The following is a 20564-nucleotide window of genomic DNA, read 5'->3' on the forward strand; positions in this document are numbered from 1 at the left end:
TGCTTGTTTATTTCAGTAATATTTTACTAAAATTGTCTATTTTAATTAATCCTCCGCCGTGCTGAGGCTCAGTATCAAGCCTGACCTGCTCACATTCTTCATTTGTCAAAATGATTTTTCCCCGATAGTGAAAGCCTCATGCTCTTCAAATATCCTGACGCTTTCCACATGTGACAGTGAGGGCTGTGCGAACAAAATCGCACACAGCTGACACAAATCGTTCTTTACTGCGCCTCACATAGTTTGTATGTATGACAATATGCGACGTTATATGACGATTGGTGAGATGTATTTCATATGCCAAACAAAAGTGAACGTGTGTGTGTTTTTGAGAGCAGGCTGTGGGTTTATGGGGCATCAGGCTACACAGATTTAAGGAGAATTCATCCTGATAATCTGCTCCAAACCTGTCTTTCACGTGAATAGATTACCATTAGGCATGGAGACGTTTAGAGCTGTCACGTGACAGGGCACTAAACGCCAATTTTGCATATTTAATAATATGGATAAGAAATAGTTTTAGATAGAAATTGTAGTCGTTATGTTACTCGGGTTGTAGACTCAATTTTGTCAAGTTAGCATTTTCATTCAATTTTAGTATTGCAAAAATATTTTTGATATTGTTTCTGTTTTTATATTGCAAGTTGATAACACCAGCTAGGAGTATTTTTTATTTATATTATTTTTATATTATATTTATAATATAAATATATTATTATATTTATTGTTGCATGTATGTAGTTACTCGTATTTACTTTGAAAGCTTGATTGTAAGCAAGAGCGAGAGAAAGAGAGATACATGCTTGTGTCAAACTGCACATATTATAAATGAGTGTCACGATGCCCCGTCTATTATTTGTATTTTGAGTTTAATTCGTTTGTAAACAATTAACGCAAACGAATTCATTTTTTGTGGCCACCACCATATGTGGGGTGTCTGCCGACTGATACAGTTGTCGCATATAAACAACACAGTTTGGAAAGGATTGTTCTTTCCTTCCATTGTGTGCAGGCGGATCTATCCACAGCAGTGCCAAGAAAATGCTGTGCCGGAGAGCATGGGTAGGCTTCATATCTCTGCCGTTGCCCTGTATAGAGAGATCACGGCTGAGATATCAAGTTCAGGGGTGCTTGAGAGTTTCAGTGCAGACCTCTTGACTTACAAGAGGTGGAAACTTGTTGAAGGTTTCATCTTTGCGACCATTTATGTGCTCTTGATTTTGCCCATATTTTACTCTCAGGCAGCAGAGACTGTAGATGTGAAAAACGAGCCACAGGCCTGGATCTCACGGCTTATGGGAATTGCAACAAGTGTAGCTATTATATGGAGAAGCGCGAATCGAACAGCAAGGCTAACTCCACTACGTTTTTAAAGATGTTGAATGACTTTAAAATGAAGGAGCAACTGCGGAGCGATACCAGTTCTTTGGATGGTAAGATCGGTGAGTTTCTTTTTTGCCTGCACAACGGGATGGTCGGCTTTCCCATCTCCTGACAGGTTTGGAAGAGTGTAAGCTAATTTTGCAACGCCTTTGTTTCTGTGTCTGTCCAGGTTCGAGACTGTGTTTTCAGTTTTACATTTTTATGATATTATTATGGCTACATGTTCTCCACTTGATTTTATGAAACATGTTTGCTGCTACGACGCATAATTTCTAACATAAAAACTCTTTCAAATTACGTTGTTATATTTCATGCTTCTGGGGCAGTTTTGTGTAGTCTTGTTGTTCATTTTATTTAGTTATGTTTTATGTTGTTGTCTTCAAAATTATGTTTCGATTTAAAGAGATATGAATAATCCCTGTGTTCATTTATGGCGTACAACACTGAAACTCTCCCACTAGTTTTCTGAATAAACCTCTAAGAGAATTCTTTAGTCGTTATAAAAATATAAGTAGTGTTTAATACGAATATACAACCCCAGCAGGTTCTGTCCTCTTTATTCACTCAGGCGATTCTCTTGATTTACTGAAACGAACCATTCTAGGGAAAACGTATAAATAAACAAGAGAAGAAATTCATTTTTTATGTATTCGCAAAAAAGAAGTGAATTTATTTTTTTGTTACCAGGTTTGCAGATTTTTTCCAGTAGAATGGACATATATTTTTTGTGCGCGTACATGATGACCTCTATATTCCAGCAAGAGCTTTGTGACATGCAGGTTCGTCTGGGTAGCGCTTTATTTGGATGACTTGGACATTTAACAAATAATTCATATTCCCGAGTTACAGGGCTATGTGCAAATCACAGTCGCAGTTTTGGGAGCATTCTCCCCTTTTACATCAGCTGTAGCCTCCTCGTTCATGCGGCTCATGTCTGTTCTGTTGTCAATCAGGCGCTGACTTTCGACAGCAGGCCGTGTGTGAGGGCTGCGCGCAGATCATTTCAGACCGTTTCCTGATGAGGGTCAATGGCGCGTCCTGGCACCAGAAGTGCCTTCAGTGCGCTGCGTGCCAGCAACCGCTCACCGACACCTGCTACTTCAGAGACACAAAGCCGTACTGCAAGGGCGACTACCAACAGTAAGAACGCTTCTCTGTATCCATGGACTTGGCCTCTGTGGGCCCAGTCAGCCAGTGGCTCAAATTAAAGAAAAGAGTATAAACTGGGTTGTTTTTGTTTATTTGAAGGCGCTTTTTATGCAAATTTAACCTTGAGCACGTTTTATAATCTGGCTTTTTTGTTGTTTAGTCCTAGCACATTGGTTAGTACGTGAAAAGAAGGAAGTGCCTTTCTGTTTATTTTTTACGGGTTACATTTTTCCATGTGCACCTTGACTCCTAAAAGATGTCTTATTTATTTGTTTTTGAAAGGCGTTTATTCTTGATTCATAAAATAATAAATATTAAAATTTAACAATTCCATAATTAATTGTAATGCTTCCAGTAATTTTATTTTAAATGGAGCTACTGGCATCCCAGAAATCTCTTTAATACAGTTCTAAGTATCCACTGTGGTGCATTGATGTAAACGTTCTTTTAAGGAGTTAGAAATTAAAGTTTAGTTATTACCTTATTTGGAAGATAGAAAATAAAAGAAGAAATTGATGCGTGTTATCATAGGGGTCTGTAATCTTTGTTATCAAAAGATTCATTATTTAGAAACTTTCATCATAAAACGTCTGTATGGAGCTGCCTTAACGGAAGATAACACAGTTTAATCAGGTGCCTCTACTCTTGTCTAGAAATGCCACTTACCCTGCCCACAAAGGGATTTGTGTCTCTTATCAAACTGGGGATCTTCTGATTGTGAGGTAAATCTGTAAACCTGAGGTATTAGTAAACCTATGGAGCCACTACTCTGTCATCTGTGTAAATTAATCATATTGAAAGTAGCTTATTGGGACAATTTGCTGCAGATGTCATAGCCCATCTTTGATGGTATCTATGAAGTAAGGATTCATGGATTCAGAGTAAAGAGCTCAACTTCACTGGCAATAACTGAAGCAACTGAAGCAATAACAAATGCACTAGACATACACACACACACATATATATATATATAGGAGATTTCTTAGCATTGATACTTGACAATAAAATCAGTTGGAAACCTCATATCAGACATGCTAGAAATAAATGATCAATCAATCAATCAATCAATCAATCAATCAATCAATCAATCAATCAATCAATCAATCAATCAATCAATCAATTACTTGAACACCTTACTGTGAATGTCTTCGTGCACCACCCGTCTAAAGCAAATGGCAGTCTAAGTGTCTTTTCTAAGATGACATAAAGATCGAACTGCTCACCAGTTGTGAATTTGCTCTGTTTCTTTTATCTGCACATGGACGGTTCTCACCAAATGAAGCGTGGTTTCTCTGAAATGTCTTTCCACAATTTTCTTTTTTCAATTAATGAATTAATGTATTTGTTGTTGTTTGCAACTTCTCACTACAGGTTAAGCATACCAAACAAAGACAATTTTAAATAAACTGTATTATTTTACTCTGTTACTTTTTCTTTTGGAATCCAGACCTGGGGCCACTCAAAACTAGCCTTTGATGCATTTCTACTAACATTGCTATTAAGGTTCAATAAAATTAAGAGGATAAGGCATCAGGTGACAGATGTAGGCTATGAAACACATTTTAATTGATACCATTTTTTCCTTAGTTTTATTTTTTAATACTTTAAAGACAGCATATAGGCTACACATTTGATAAATAATTAATAATTAGTTGCACAACCATTGTTCATTTTCATAGTGAAAATAATGTATTTATGTTAAAGCCACTCAAAATGAGTAAAAGAGCTGAATGTTGTTGGAAACCTGTTGGTGGCATGTATCACAAAACTATTTTCAGGATTTTTTACTGAACATACAAGAGCCAGTAATCGCACTGACTGCAAGAGTTTCAATAGAGCATTATAATAAACCCAAGTGGGGACTGTCCCTTGAGAGCATCGTTGACCCACTATTGATCATGTGCCTCATCACATGCAGATAGGTGTGAAAAGGGGTGTGGGTCATTATCAGCAGAGGTTTCAGGTGAAACCACTGCCTTGCCTCACCCTATCATATGCCCTTGAGATCACCTAACGCAAGATGTGAGTGGACATTAGGGTGGCTGGGAAAAGATCTCAAAATCGCATTGTAGTGACAGACAGTTGTTGTCGTAAGCCCTCTGTTCAAAAATGGGAATTCACACTGGACATAAATGGCTTACTTTACTCCTCTTTCAAACCATTTGTCTTTTCTGTCCAAAATTTGAACATCGGCATCCTTGAAAAATTAAGTTTTATTGTTTAAATGCAGATGGACAGTTGAGTCATGTCCTGTCGAGGTGGCTCTTTTATGCTGTGCCATGTATTTATAGTGTGGCTCATTGGTTTTTGCAATATAGAGGTCTGAGCACTACTTGCTGCACTTCAACGCAGACACTATGTTGTTTAGCTTGTCTTTGGGAGTTTTGTCCTTGGGATAAACCAATTTTTGTCTGAGGCTGTCACTGGGTGGGAAGTGCACAGGGATGTCATGCTTTAAGAAAATTCTCCTGAGTTTATCTGCTAAGCAAAACATGGCAATGTTGTTCTGTTTGGCTTTCTGTTTCTCGCTAGTTAGTGTCTGACCTTCTTTTTTATTCATCTTTGTTGATTTGATGAAAGCCCAATTGGGATAACCACATGTTTTAAGAGCTTTCATTAAATGTGTGTGTTACTCCCACTATTTGTTGTGTTGCTGGAGGGGGAATCCTGCAGCTTGGTGGTCTTGCCTGTTGTATTGAGGCGTCTTCCAGACAGGAGCAGCACACTGATAGCGGGCTGACTTACTGTCACATTATCTCTATATGGGATTTTCTTTGGGCCTGTCTGCTCCTCTTAAAGCACCATTGTCCACTCTGAAGGTCACCATATCATCTGAAGGTCTTCTACAAGATGTGACTACAGCACTATAAACAATCTCTACTGCGATCATCACCGAAACCAAGCAGGTGATCTACAACTCGGCATCAGTGATGACTGAGATGCTTGACTATAAGACAAACGAACACAAGGTAAATGGACTGATAGCGCTTTTCTTCTCTCCTGGAGTACTCCAAGCACTGTATACAACATGCCTCATTCACCCAAGCACTTTCTTCTATACACAAGTGCAGTCTAAGCAACATTCACACACATTCATTCATGCTCCGATGGAGCTAACTTGGGGTTACTATCTTTCCCAAGGATATTTGGCATACAGACTGGGGGAAGCCAAGGATCAAACCACCAACCTTCCAGTCAGTAGCTGATCTCCTCTACCACCTGAGCCACAGCCACAATGTCATGTAAGGAATTGTGTGATGTAATTCAAGTAGGCAAAAACAAGGTGATTAATGATATCCCGAATGGCGTCATTGACAAGTGCCTGGAAGACAGAAAGAATGTTAGTCAGTGAGTTTGTTATGTATTTCTCCATGTCTTCTTTTTCCTGTTTGGATAAACTATATAAACTGCTGGTGGGCAAAGGTCCACTAGGATAAAGGTTGATAGCAAATTGATAGTTGATAGTAAATTCTGTGAGGAGGAAGAGAAAGAGAGACAGGGCTTTTTTAAAAAATACTTCATCTAAACAAGATACACGGGGTACTGAAGCTAGATCGGGCAAGACACTTCACCCGTAGCCTACTGGTGGTGGTCAGAGGGACCGGTGGCGCCAGTGTCCGACAGCCTCGCCTCTGTCAGTGCGCCCCAGGGTGGCTGTGGCTACAATGTAGCTTGCCATCACCAGTGTGTGAATGGGTGAATGCCTGGATGTGTAAAGCGCTTTGGGGTCCTTCGGGACTAGTAAAGCGCTATATAAATGCAGGCCATTTACCATTTAGATCAGGTGGAGATGGGGGAGGCTAAGAGGAGAATGATGGATAGTATTTTTCAAACAGAATTGATGACAGTGACTGCTCCAACCAGAAATAAATGTTTTTTTTCTCTATTTAGTGTTGAGATTATTCTCTCTTAGCCATGAATGACCGAGGACGAGAGGAGCGAGTGGTGCAACAAATAGATAGAAGCATATTTGTTCTGTGTGGTTGCCTTAGACCAGGGCTGCCCAATCCCAGTCCTCAAGAGCTACTATCCTGCAGCTTTTAGATGCATCCCTACTCCAACACAGCTGAATCAAATGGTTTGATTACCTCTTCAGCATGCCATCATGTTTGGCAAAGGCCTGATAACAAGCCATTCATTTGATTCGGGTGTGTGGGAACAAGGATGCATCTAAAAGCTGCAGGACGGTAGCTCTCGAGGACTGGGATTGGGCACCCCTGCCTTACACAGTGGGAGTTGCCAGCTGGGTTTTGTGAGTTATGTTGAATAGTCTTTTTCCATTGAGAGCAGTGACTTGGAAACACTTATAGGGCGGGGATTCAAGCGAGGATATAATTTTAGTTCACCATTTAAAGTGCATAGGAAAGCTCCATGAGGGGCCTTTTACTCCAATCCCATGTCTTCTGCCAGAACCCAAAGACCAATAGACAAATGGCCTCAGGGAAAAAAGCAGAGGCATTGAGGTTTGAACCCTTGTCAAAAACACTGCAGAACTTAGCAAGAAACTCCTCACAAGAGAGATGAGTTAGTTTTTAATACAGCTTGCGCCCATTTAACAGCCCAGTCGGCGCTGTCACATTAGAAAGAGACAAAAGACAGACAGACAACACAAAAAGCAGTGTTTCAGGTAAAGTGTGTTTTAAATATGTACTGATTTGTGTCATGAAATTACCTCTTTATCTTCTTACTGCTACAGCTGTTTTATTAATGACAAGCCACGCTGTTAAAGCAGAAAAATCTTTGTGTGACAGTGTAACATCAAGATGACCGGACATTTAGATGGGCTTGTTGGAACTTGTTGAGCCAGACTGGGGACGGCGGTTGCTGCTGGTGTTGGTTCCGGATTTGCTTTTCCTTACCTTGCAGTGGGGTGTAAGAAATCTCTCCTTCCACGCACAGTTGTCTACCTCCCCCCCACATCCCTCTGACAACTGTTACAGCAATGGTGCTGTATGTGTGTGGTTTTCTCTCGCTCCCCTTTCTCTGTTGGATTTGTCCTCCCTCTGACAGCAGGTGTTTCTCCTCATAGTCGTGGGCACAGCGTATAAAGGGGAAAAAGAGGAGAGCAAACAAAGCTGTTGGGCCTTTCAAAGCAGTGTGCACACCGTGTGTGGATTTGAGAGGACGATATCGTGTTACTTCCGTTGGAGATGGTGTCTAAATAGTGTGTTATATCACGGAGTCCGTTGTAGACGTTACAGTTTCCTTTCAGATTTTACTTCCCTTTCTCCTCTTCCTTTAGTTTTCCTGGGAAGGGACGTGACTTCAGGTTGGAGATTGTTTTAAGTTCTAGTTACTTTTATATTAATGAAACAAATAATAAATAATAAAGTAATGAGAGCACATGACACATGAGCTATAATGACTTTATTTTTTAGGGCTTGGGGGCAGTTGTGTTATCCAGAGGTTGGTGGATGAGGTTGATGACGTAGTTCCAGTCGCCTCTTCGTTGCTATTTTACCTGCACCTTAGACATTGAGGGTTTTCAGGGAGAGGCCAGCAATCATATTCTCATGTTGCATCTGTCCCCTCAATTTTATTACCACTCTAGTTTTCACACAGTCATACTCATTTACACCTCATACACTCACATACAACACATGCACAAAACAGTCGACCTTGAACACTGTCAAGTACGGAAGGGATGAGGCGGGTCTTCCTACACCACTGCTTTTTACACCCTGTCTGGGGTGAGGACATCTACCAGAGTCAGTTTAGGGTTCTGTTCAATTTCGTTTTCCATTCTTCTTCCTTCCATCTTTCACCAACCTGGCTCTAACCCACTGTCAGCTCTGGCATAATAATTAATCAGATAATAATGTGAATAATAAAATGAAATAAAAACAGATAGATAGATAGATAGATAGATAGATAGATAGATAGATAGATAGATGGAATTATAAACATAGAAAACTACCATTAGTGCAATCACGCAAAGTCCTCTTCAGTTCTTTTTGGCCTTTCAGTGCTAGAGTCAACTCTTTGGTGGAGCTTTAACCCATTGGACCTGTGCCCTATGCTTCCAGCAGCTTAATAAGCATAAAGAGGTACAGGATTAAAGAGGATAAGAGGAGAGGGAAAAGAATGAAGCAGTAAAAACAGACTGTGTGTGTTCCTTCACTATTGTCTTGTTTGTTCTCCCTCTTCATGGAGCTGGGTGACCTAAAAGAGGAGGTTGGGTGGATGAGTGGGTGGTGGCTTTGGGTGGCAGCTTGATGGACTTTTAATTAGCCAGAGTAATCAAAAGATGTCTATGAAGGAGGCAGGGAAAATAAAATCAGTATTCAGAGAATGGATTTGCTGTTTGTTCAGCGAAAGCTCAAAAATTCATAGTAAAGCCTAGAGATTCTCTAGAAACTCACTTCAACATGTTTTTAGCATGGTAATGATCTCAGCTATCAGTAGAGCTATCGGTGAAAAAAGGGAGTAGGAGTAGTGGAAAAACCCTTTTGTCATTTCTGTATAATATTAAACAAAAGTAAATGTGTGATTCTCACAATATGGATCTTAAAAATAATTTTTATATTCCAAATATGACACAGACTCAAAGTGTTTTGGTATAAAAAAAATGAACCCTTTGCTTTTGCCTGCCTCTAAATCTAACTAAAAGCTTGCAAAGAGAAAGACGTTTTCACTCTGCCTTTCAAAGATGACACATTGCACTGTATAATACAGCATGGGACTTATTTTTCGAGTGCCTAAACATACTTACCGATTCCTGATGATACTTGGCAAGGCGAAACAGTATATAATGTTTTTAAAGTTTTGTTTTTGTTTTTTTTTAATGTATCTTTGGGGTATTTCAGAGGAAAGAATAAATAATATTTCCCCTTCATTCACAATTATTAGGGGTGTAGACTAGTTTAACCAACCCTTCTTACAATGTATTTTCCACACATTTCTTTCCAGGCTTTTATTTTACTTTAGTACACTTTGTTTACAGCATATATGAAAGCCCACAACAACTGAAAAACAAAAGGATGTGAAAATTACACGTTTAGGTATAAACAAGGATTTAAACTGTTGCAGTCTATGCAAGCTTGAAAAGTTTTGTTTTTTTAAAGTTGCAGAGAAGCTGTGGTCTCTCACCCCAACCAGTTGCAGCAGATGGCCGCCCCTAACTGAGCCTGGTTCTGCCAGAAGTTTCTTCCTGTTAAAGGGGATTTTTTATTTCCCCACTGTCACAAAGTGCTTGCTCATAGGGGGTCATATGATTGTTGGGTTTTTTACTCTGTATGTATTATTGTAGGGTCTACCTTATAATATAAAGCGCCTTGAGGCGACTGTTGTTGTGATTTGGCGCTATATAAATAAAATTGAACTCAATTGAATTTTAATTTCCTTTACTTATGCAAATTTATCTGTTAACAGCATTGCAAACATTCTTGGTGAGTTGTGTAACTGCTCACACTATTGATAACTCAGTGAATCAAGGTGTTGTGTTCGTTTTTTTGCTGAGAGTAGTTCAGGAGACAATCTAGCAATTATCAGGCAGTTAAAGATTTGGCTTGCACAGCTGTGGACTTCTCAATGTCAGGCAGTCTGCACGTGGAGAAGTGAAGCACAGTTCATAATTCAAAGCATATATTAGACCAGGGGTGGGCAATCTCAGTCCAAGAGGGGCGGTGTCACCGCAAGGTGAGATCTAAAACCTGCAGGGACACTTGCCCTCGTGGACTGAGATTGCCCACCCCTGTATCAGACACATGACAACCGGAAATAATTTTGATTGGCTATTGATGGGGAGGTGCCATGGTTTAGACTTGATTTGTTCTCCTCGGGGTCCTTCCACATGACAGCAGTCATTAACCTCCAGTCAGGGATCTTGTCCTGTATGAGAAAAACCCTCCCTACCTTACAGTTGTTACCAGGGATGTTTTATTTTCATGCATGAAAATGAGCACCCTGTTATCATACACCCAAGGGCAAGCAGCCCTTCCTGTCTGATAGTGTGTTCTGTAAGCATGTAGCAATTTACCTTCACTCAACTCTTTCTATCCCTCTTAGTTATCCCTTCACACCATGGGGTTAGTGCTTATATCCATTTAATGAGGAGTGTATCAACTTCGGCAGTGCGTGGTCTGAGGTGTTGTTGCAGGGGAGATGGATGCAATCGCATGGCATCTGCAATCACGCCTCTGCCGGCATAAAAAGCTGTGCTGTCTGTTATGTTGTTGTTGTTGTTGATATGTGTCGGGCTGTGAGCGGCGGAGCTGCAGCCGACTGTTGTTGTACAGCGACCAGGAGAATAAAAGTGTTAAATAAAGAAATGCTGAAAACCATGAACTCGTCATCGGGCCTGTCGTGGTTCTGTTACACAACTCTGTATGAGCATACATTGCAATTACAGTGATTTGAACCAGATTGCGGTGTATTTTTATTTGTTAATTTTACTAGGCAATGTCTTATACTTTATATACTCTGTCCATCTTTTTTTTTTAAAGAGCCTTGATGGCAAATGTTCTTCTCACTTTCTGAATTGACAGATGGTAAGACAAAGGTTGAGAGAGAAGATCAATGAGATATGGGGAATGGGAGAAAAAACTATTGAACAGAGAAGGATAGTGTCATTAGAAAGGAACAGTGCAGCTGTCCAAACTCTTGTGTACCTGCCTAATGCTACCTCTTTCCTCCTCTCCCACTCTTTAACTCTTTTCCAAGATTCAGTTCTTGCATGCCCCCCCACACCCCACACACACACACACACACACATACAGACACGGGTGAATGAGGCAAGTTGTATAAGAACCAGTCCAGAAGCTCATGTGCTGTTACCACAAAGATACCAATGGTAACTAGAACAGACCAGCCCTTTATTGTCATTGTACAAAAGCCATCTCTCAGAGCAGTGATACCAGATCCTACAGCTACTTGTATAGCACACTAGTCTCCTCTGGTCTAATCAGTTTTCCATTAGACCAGAGGCTCATAGAGAAACAACCAAAAGAAAAACAAAACTACTGGCCTCTAAGATTGGCAAGCTCCAGTTATTGTTAGCAGGACATGAACACACCCATGAAATTCAGACTTGGTTGTGATTCAGTGGAATCAAAGGTAACCGACGCTTCCTGTGACAAAAGTTAGCTGTGGCTAAAAGTAACAGAAAAGTAGCACCAAAACTAGATTCAGTTTTTTTTAACCCAGGTGTTACTTTGGTACCTTAATTAAAGTAACAATTTATGGAAAATTATCCACCAAACTTAGTGTTTTGTGATTTAAAAGCCACAGAGATCCTGTAAATTGATAAATAACTTTACACTTCAGTGGTAATGGGATGGTGAGAAAACTGTAGAAAGAAGACATTTTAAAGAGAAGCCTCTTGTGTTTAAATACTGTTGAAAACTGTTGTTTGAGTACGCCAGTTTGTAAACCCATTCAAATGAAAATAATCGGTGAAACTAGCAGGTTTTTCAGTGTGACAAATAATTTTTCACCCGAATTTCAATTTGAGCAGCAAAATGTGTTGAATTATGGTCAGAAGGCAAAACAACTTTTATTAGATTTAGCTTGGTAGCTTTTGTGTTTGTGCTATCTCATTGCTCCTCCTCCGCACTCTGTTGGAGGAGAAACATAACTGCTAGAATGATTCAATTGCAAGGAAAAATATGTCAAACACAATTTTCCCTAAAAATGCTGCATCAATAACACTGTTCTTCCTTCCCCTTGTGCTCAGGTTGTTTGCTGTGGAGTGCAGCAACTGTCTTGGAAAGATAGCGCCCACAGAGTTTGTTATGCGAGCTCTGGACAGTGTTTACCATCTCAGCTGCTTCTGCTGCTGTGTCTGCCAGCGCCAGCTGTGTAAAGGAGATGAGTTTGTACTGAAAGAAGGTCAGCTGCTGTGCAAGACTGACTATGAGAGAGAGAGGGCCCTGCTCAGTACACTCGGTCCAGACATCACAGACTCAGGTAATATTTTATAACAGATTATTAAAGAAAAGAACTGAATCAAAAGGAACGTACCTAATTGATGACTTTATCTAGAAATGGAAAATTCCCATGCAATGCAAAAAACTGAACTCAGGTCAAATCTGCAGCAACAATTAAACAAAGGGATTAATGGAATTATTTGTGTCTGGTGACAGATAAGAGTGAGGATGAGGATGAGGATGTGAAATCAGAAAAAACCCTATCAGTCAGGAAATGCAGCAGTGACAGCAAAGAACCCCTAAGGCCCAAACGCCCACGCACCATCCTGACCACCCCGCAGCAGAGAGCCTTTAAGGCCTCTTTTGAGGTTTCTTCCAAACCCTGCAGAAAGGTGAGTAGAGGTATAGAGTATATTATAATTGTATACTGGTATATTTGAGTGAAAAAGCACATATCAAGTACTACAATTACATTGCATTTCATTTCTTACATTACATTTGAATTCAGTATCATTTCGTTTATATAGCATCAATGCTTAACAGCAGTCACCTCAAGTCTATTTCTTAGTCATAGTAGAAAAACAGTATTATGTTCTTAATAAAAGTAGCAGTTTAAATATGAAGGAAAAGGCCCCCAGACAACCAGCCAAGCAAATATTTAAAATTATTTTAACACTGAAACTTAAAAATGAGTTCCTCTACCTTTAACAACCCAAATTTAAAATGAGGAGTTGAATGAATTAACAGTTGAGACTTCATTAAACTTATTAACACATATATGCAAAGAAAATTAATATGTTTAAGCACAAAACCTTACTTATGTTGTCATGAAAATTATCTTATTTCCAAGCAACATTTTGTCATTTTCTTTTCTTTTCTTTTAAAATAGGGTTTTGTCAGTCCTGCATCGACGCTTGAGGGTTGAAACCCTGTAGAGCCTACATTGTAATAGATTATGTTGTTGTATATATGTGTGTGTTTTTATTTATACTTCTGAGCTGGTGTGTCTACATTTGTCCTCTATCAAGGGTGACACTGAGGGTAGTAGAATTTAAAGCTAATAAAAACTAGCAAATGCCTGCACTGCCAGAAAACTGGTTAATGCATTACACAGTTACAGCCCAGAAGAGTTTGTTTAATGGAAGCATGTTGGGTTTTTTTTTTAATGTATTTGTTATAATAAAAAAGTAAGAATACTAATAGTATTAATTGTTTTATTAATATTATTTTTATTAATAATAATAATAAAATAACAACGACGACGACGACGACGACGACGACGACGACGACAATAATAATAATAATAATAATAATAATAAAAAAATTTAATTGTGCTGTGATTTACAGGTAAGAGAGACCCTGGCTGCAGAGACTGGACTTAGTGTTCGTGTGGTCCAAGTCTGGTTCCAGAACCAGAGAGCAAAGGTAAGGAGCACATCCCCAAAGCTATAAGCATTTATACATTTATAACCTAGTTTCATAATTTTGTGGTTGTAACTTCTAAGCATTCACATTGTTGAACTACAGTTACAATTTTTAAATTGCTTCTTCTAAGCAAAGATAGTTAAAATGAGCCTTAACTATCTTTGTTTCACAGAAGTCTTAGTCGCTGATGGCCCCCCACATTGCATCCTCTGACAATGGGCCCTTACTGTTTATTCCCAAAAGTCCTTAGTTATGTAATCAGTTTTTCATCAGTCAAGCTTCAGTGTACTGAGAGTTTCTAATCTAATTTGTCTGGCTTGGTGGCATTTGAGAGAATAAACTCATCATAGTCTCACTAGCTACAGGGATTTTACTATTGTCCATCATCGGTCTGATGCAATACTTGCTCTTGCTCATTCATTGCTCTTGCATGTCTACTAATTTCTTCTTTGTAAATTAAAAAAACAACATAGTGTTTTAAAAATTCTAGCATGATGAATAGTCTGTCATCTGGTTCCCAATAACCTAGAAGCTTTTAAAATTTTCAAAGCTTTCTTCTGTAGCATATGAATTAGTGTGCATCCTCTCCTTGTGCCCTTGTGGGTTCTCTCGAGGTACTCCGGCTTTCCACAGACATGCATGTTAGGTTCCCTCCTTCCACAAGACATCGACACACACATAGACACAGTGGCTTACTGCTCTCCACATTCGGTGCTTGCTTTTCTAGATTTTTTACATGTATATGTGTGGATGTATGTGTTTTTTACTACTGTATGGCGAGTAGTATCTACTCAGGACCTTCTGAGTTTGGGATTACACTGTGCAAGGAACACTATGTCAGACTATCACCACTTCCACAGGATTCCGGAGAACATAATAAGAACTCCAGGCCTGCAGCAAGCCCTAAAGGAAGTGTAAACAAAGGAGGCAAAAGCGAGGCTGCAGGGTGGGCCCAGTAGCATGGTTAAAGAAAAAAACATTTAAGCCACCGCTCCCGAGTATTTGCTTCACCAACATTGGGGGTTTATGCATCTAGATCAATGACAGCTGGTCTAAAGAGACAAAAGACTGTAGACAGCCAGTGTTCTGATTTGGAATATTTGACTGTTAAATGCAGACCTATCTACATACCTTATGAGTTTACTGTCATCATGGTAACGGCCGTGTATGTACCACCCGATGCTAATGCTAACTCAACCATGGATGAGCTGTAAGCAGTCAACAGAAATCCTGGCCAGATTTCCCCAGGTTTGAACAGTATTTGATTGTGCAACAAGGTGGAAAAATACACTGGATAAAGCCTACAGCAACAAAGGCTCATACATCACGGTACTTTTTGTTGATTACAGCTCCGCCTTCAATACTGTCACTGTCACTCACTTTGTGTGTGGAAGTGGAGAGGGTGAGCAGCTTTAGATACCTGGGCGTCTACATCACAGAGGACCTCACCTGGACACTGAACACCACAAAGCTGGTCAAGAAGGCTCAGCAGTGGCTGTATTTCCTGAGGAGGCTGAGGAAATTTGGTATGTTGGCCAAGATCCTTGGCAGGTTCTACAGCTGCATTGTGGAGAGCACCCTGACCAGCTGCATCACTGCATGGTACGGCAGCACTACTGCTATGGACCTGCAGAGAGTGATAGCAGCTGCAGAGAAGATCACCAGGACTCCGCTGCCCTCTCTGCAGAGCATCTACCATCGCAGAGTCCAGAAGAGAGCTGCCTCCATCCTCAAAGACCCCACACACCCCCAACACGGACTGTTCACACTTCTGCCCTCGGGACAAAGGTTTAGAAGTGTGAACTCTAGAAGATCCCGACTCAACAACTCCTTCTTCCCCACTGCTATCAGACTCTTGAACAGCTGACCTATTTTAACTAGTAATAATAATTTTTGCACATCAGGTCATCTCATGAGCTCATAGCTCTTTTGCACATAAATCTATTTAACACTTCAATTTTTTTGCTGTCTCCACTTATTTATTCCTATTTGTATTTAATTGATTTGTACATATTAACCGATACATTGGTACAATATTGTGTAAAAGTCTTAAACTACCTCTGATTTCTTTACATTTTGCTAGAAAATGATAAATAGGAGCCGTGATTTATTGAAACATGTGCATACATGAAAATAAAGCTTCAAAACAGAAATTAGCTCACATGAGGACCGCCCAGGAAAGGAAGTCCAAGAGTCACCTCTGTGTTTTGTCTCTATGGCTGTCTGCTTTAGTGGTCTTATCAAGCTCCTATGTGGCCCTGCTTCACATGACACAGTCCTCTTTACTGTATGCTGTAATGCTGCCCCACACTCATACCCGGGCAACGGGATTATTTTTTAAAACGAAAACGGAAAATCTCCGTTTTCAAAAATACCCGTGTACGTGTGGACGTAGCCTCAGTCTCTGACTGGAAGCGCTAATTCGTCATTCGGCTTTTGTCAGACTAAAGTAACTGTTAAAACTGTTTGAAAAGCTAAGCTATACAACAAGGAGAGATTGAGAATTTCCTTTTAGTTCTCAGTTTATTTGATATTGACAAAAGTTAGTCAGTTTTGTCTGTTCTTCTGTAAAACAAACTAAGATTTATTTTTAGAATTAATATTTTGTTTCTAAGTGGAATTGACAATTTAGTCTGTTTCGTTTGTTCTATTTTGAAACTTAAACGCTTTAATGGCTGCCTTTTGTGTAGTTTGCAATATTTGCCTTTATTTATCTGAAAAAGTCTCATGTTCCTTAAGTACATCTACCCTGTTGAACTTATTATGGGAAATAAATATTTAAATAAAAACAAGCTGCTGATTATTTCACATTTTACTTGTGAGCAACGGCACATTTAAATCTTACAAATATAGTTATTTGGCTTATATCGTGATAGATATCGTTATCGCCTGAAATGAAAAAAACATATCGTGATATGAAAAATCTCATATCGCCCAGCTCTAGTTGCAGTTATGAGCTGCAAGTAACAAAGTACCTAAAGTGCTAACTATGTCCAAAAAATATCTTTGAAAGACCTTAAGAACATTGCTTAGAAAAATTACTGGTCCTTAGAACCACAATATAAAGAAACAGCACAAGACTTTGCACAGTATTGCATGTGTGTTTTTGGTTGTGTGTGTGTGTCTGCTTGTTTGCCTGTCAGTCATGTATCAAACTGTTTGCTATTTATTTATTTGCAGATGAAGAAGTTAGCCCGCAGACAACAGCAACAGCAGGAGCAACACAACAGCCAAAGGCTAGGCCAAGGTAAGGATTTATCTTTGTTTGCATTTCCAGTTCCTTTTTTTTGCTACTTTTCTCTAATGTAGCAAAATGAAACGCGCCACCACTGACGTCCTTCTGCGTCAGTGGGGCAGAAGGACATTAGAAATGTAACTGTCATTACAATCTGTCCTTTAGAATTCTAATAACAGCGATTCCAGAAAGCTAGGTGATTCATCAATAATTTGGAGAGACAGCTTGAAATATTAAATTTTTTATTGGAACAATAAAAAGAGTAAAGTCACTCAGCAAACACTCCCAGTTTTGTAGTTTTTAGCACGCCCCATGTTGTGAAACCAGAATTTCATCTCTGCTGGTAAATATGAGTTTTTCAACAGCAGAGCTATAAAGCGGGAGCTGAGATTCTCTCTGCAATATAGTTCCACATGGCTAGTGGGCTTATTGCCACTGTGGTCTCACAGTGGATATGAACAGACAGTTTAGATAAGTGTCTCACTGGTTTGGCAAGCACTGCTTCTGTCTGTTCAGGGACTTCCAGCATGTCAATATTGGCATGGCAACAGGGTTTATTAGAGTCGAAGCCGCTGCTGTTAACCAAACGAACTAAGCAACCCAGCAGCAAGCAGCCGGTTGTTTGAAGGTGAGATTAGCAAATGAAATGTTAGGTGAGACATCTTTAAGATCAAACAGCCAATGATAATGATGATTTATTTGTTTCTATGTAAGACACGTTGTTGTACAAGAACATTTTAACATTGGTGTGCTGCTTAAGTCCTGCAGGAGAATAGATCAATAAAATAGAAAAGGAAAATGAAAGAAACAGCTACTTCAAAAAAACAGACAATAATGTCACTGTGTTGTATAATATCAGGATAAAATGTCAGATCTAAACTGACAATTTTATTTGTGTATTAACCTCTATACGATATACAATATTTACATGTCTTTTCAATATGTCTGGCACTTCTATATTCAGCATCCTTTGCGCAATATATCCACTATCCTTTTCACAAACCCAAACCATCTCAGCTGTGCCTCTTTCTCTCCAGACTGCTCAACCTGAGCTGACATAGTGATATACTAATTTCTGAAGATAAATACAAGTCTAAACAAGTAGTCAAAGAACAGCAAAAAATTTTTGGTGTTAACTGAGGTAGTAGTAGTAACTAAGGAGGTAGAAGGTGAATATAACCAACTGGTAACTTAAAGAAATAAAATGGACATTTGCAAGATAAAGGTTTGATAAGATGTTCAGTTAATCTCTTACTTCTGGTTTCTTTTGTTTGTCTTTCTAAATAAGTTGAACAATTCCCTGCACTTTTTCCAACCTATATTTTAAATAGAACATTGATAATAACAGAACTTTGTTAGCAGCGGCTCAGGTTATGTATAATTTGTAATAAAAGATTATTAAACTCTCTCTACATGGTCCTTTTTTTACTTGTTTATATCTTCTTCTCTAATTTTGACAGGTATTGACTTCATCCATGACATTGACAGTGAGACCTCTCTGACAAGTCTAAATGATTGCTTCTTGGCCACTCCAGATGAAGCCTCTTTACATGAAAGGGTGGGGAACACCATTGACTGTCTTCACTCCATGCAAAGCTCATACTTCTTAAGACACATCATCAGTTTCAGTTCTTCTCAGCCCACCATACCTCCTACCAGGCTGTGGACGGTGAGCCCACAATAGTGCAGACAAAAGGCACAGAGTCTACTTGGCCATAAGACACAAAACAGCAAGCAACTAAAAATGACCAAGGCCAACCAAATACACCAGACTAACCTCTATCCAAGGAAAGGCGCACCTAAAGCAGATTCTGGACTCCTTTGTTTCTCAAAAGTTGTTTTGTTGCAGTGGGATTGCCTTTTAAGCTATTTTCTTTTTGGTGGACAGGCGGTTAATTAGGATAATAACTAGTTGAGTCCTGTTTCATAGCAAAATGTAATAGTATTGAAAGTGTTAGTTCATAGCCGTGTATGTGTAATTTTACTAGCTGGCTGAAATGAGATGACTGGCTGAGAATGACTGGTTTACTGGTGGGTCAGTGATGATCCAGGAAGGCATATTCATGTTATCACACCTCTATTGGCTAAGCAATGCCACTATTAGGTATCAGGATGAAATCCTTAGACCCACTGTCAGCCCCTACGTTAGTACAATGGGTCCTGGGTTCCTCCTGTTGTGTGACAATGCTCGGCCTCATGTGGCAAGAGTATGCAGGCAGTTCCTGGAGGATGAAGGAATTGTTATGGTGGTCCCAACACTCACCTTTTTAAATCCATCCTCTTGGACATTATGTTTCTATCCATCTAACACTGACAGGTTGCACCTCAGACTGTCCATGAACTCAGTGATATGCTGTTTCAGAGCTGGGAGGAGATCCCACTGGACATGATTTATCATCTCATTACTTACTGTAAAAGCATGCCCTGATTTTGTCATGGCATACAAACTAATGAGTATCATTCTGAGTTATCGCAATAGAATTGCAACAAAATGGACTAGCCTGCCATCATTTGTTAACTTCAATTTTCACAGTGATTTTGACTTCAGCCCTCTGTAGCTTGATAGTCCATATTACTATGGATACCCAACATGATTTTTTCCCCATTGAGGTAAAATATATTTTCAACACGTTCCTTTATTATTTTTTTAAGCAGTGTATATTTATTGGACAAGAATAATAATGCTCTGTACTAATATTGTAAACATTTTGCAGTTTGTCTGTTCTGAACTAGTTCAACTTAAAGATTTATTGAAGTACTTCAAACAGTGTCTCAGAAGCACAGAGCTTTGTGTTTCTCTATGTGCTGCTCAGTAAAGATACCCGAATAATACTGTAAGTTGTTCTAAAGGAGAAGTTAAGCAAATATTATATTTTTGTTATGTGAAGTATTATGTGAGCCAGCTGATTGATACCCATTGTTGAAGGTATATAGTATTCCATCTACAGTGGGGCAAAAAAGTATTTAGTCAGCCACCGATTGTGCAAGTTCCCCCACTTAAAATGATGACAGAGGTCAGTAATTTGCACCAGAGGTACACTTCAACTGTGAGAGACAGAATGTGAAAAAAAAAATCCATGAATCCACATGGTAGGATTTGTAAAGAATTTATTCGTAAATCAGGGTGGAAAATAAGTATTTGGTCACCTCAAACAAGGAAAATCTCTGGCTCTCACAGACCTGTAACGTCTTCTGTACGAAGCTTTTCTGTCCCCCACTCGTTACCTGTATGAATGGCACCTGTTTGAACTCATCATCTGTATAAAAGACACCTGTCCACAGCCTCAAACAGTCAGACTCCAAAGAGCTTTCGAAGGACACCAGGAAAAGTATTGTAGACCTGCACCAGACTGGGAAGAGTGAATCTACAATAGGCAAGCAGCTTGGTGTGAAAAAATCAACTGTGGGAGCAATCATCAGAAAATGGAAGACATACAAGACCACTGATAATCTCCCTCGATCTGGGGCTCCACGCAAGATCTCATCCCGTGGGGTCAAAATGATCA

The 20564-nt window shown here is 39.4% G+C and overlaps 1 protein-coding gene across 1 annotated transcript; it reads left to right on the plus strand.

The window, feature by feature from the left end:
• The first annotated feature begins 1017 nt into the window (after positions 1–1017).
• LOC102309020 (LIM/homeobox protein LMX-1.2) lies at positions 1018–20045 on the plus strand. The gene is made up of 7 exons (XM_005928993.2): positions 1018–1442; positions 2337–2523; positions 12206–12438; positions 12615–12790; positions 13746–13823; positions 17004–17070; positions 18519–20045. Exons 1-7 carry the CDS (start codon positions 1325–1327, stop codon positions 18740–18742), a joined length of 1083 nt encoding a protein of 360 aa, XP_005929055.1. The 5' UTR covers positions 1018–1324; the 3' UTR covers positions 18743–20045.
• The last annotated feature ends 519 nt before the right edge of the window (positions 20046–20564 follow it).

This window comes from Haplochromis burtoni, unplaced genomic scaffold, assembly GCF_018398535.1.
Source record: "Haplochromis burtoni strain Fernald_Lab_line unplaced genomic scaffold, NCSU_Asbu1 Contig_113, whole genome shotgun sequence".
Lineage (NCBI taxonomy): Eukaryota > Metazoa > Chordata > Actinopteri > Cichliformes > Cichlidae > Haplochromis > Haplochromis burtoni.

Bases quoted from the DNA above. Each gene is read 5' to 3' on its own strand.
- LOC102309020 (XM_005928993.2), top strand. From the start codon at position 1,325: ATGGAGAAGCGCGAATCGAACAGCAAGGCTAACTCCACTACGTTTTTA. The intron at 12,439-12,614 runs GTAATATTTTAT...GTCTGGTGACAG, and splicing joins TCCAGACATCACAGACTCAG to ATAAGAGTGAGGATGAGGAT. The intron at 12,791-13,745 runs GTGAGTAGAGGT...TGTGATTTACAG, and splicing joins CTTCCAAACCCTGCAGAAAG to GTAAGAGAGACCCTGGCTGC.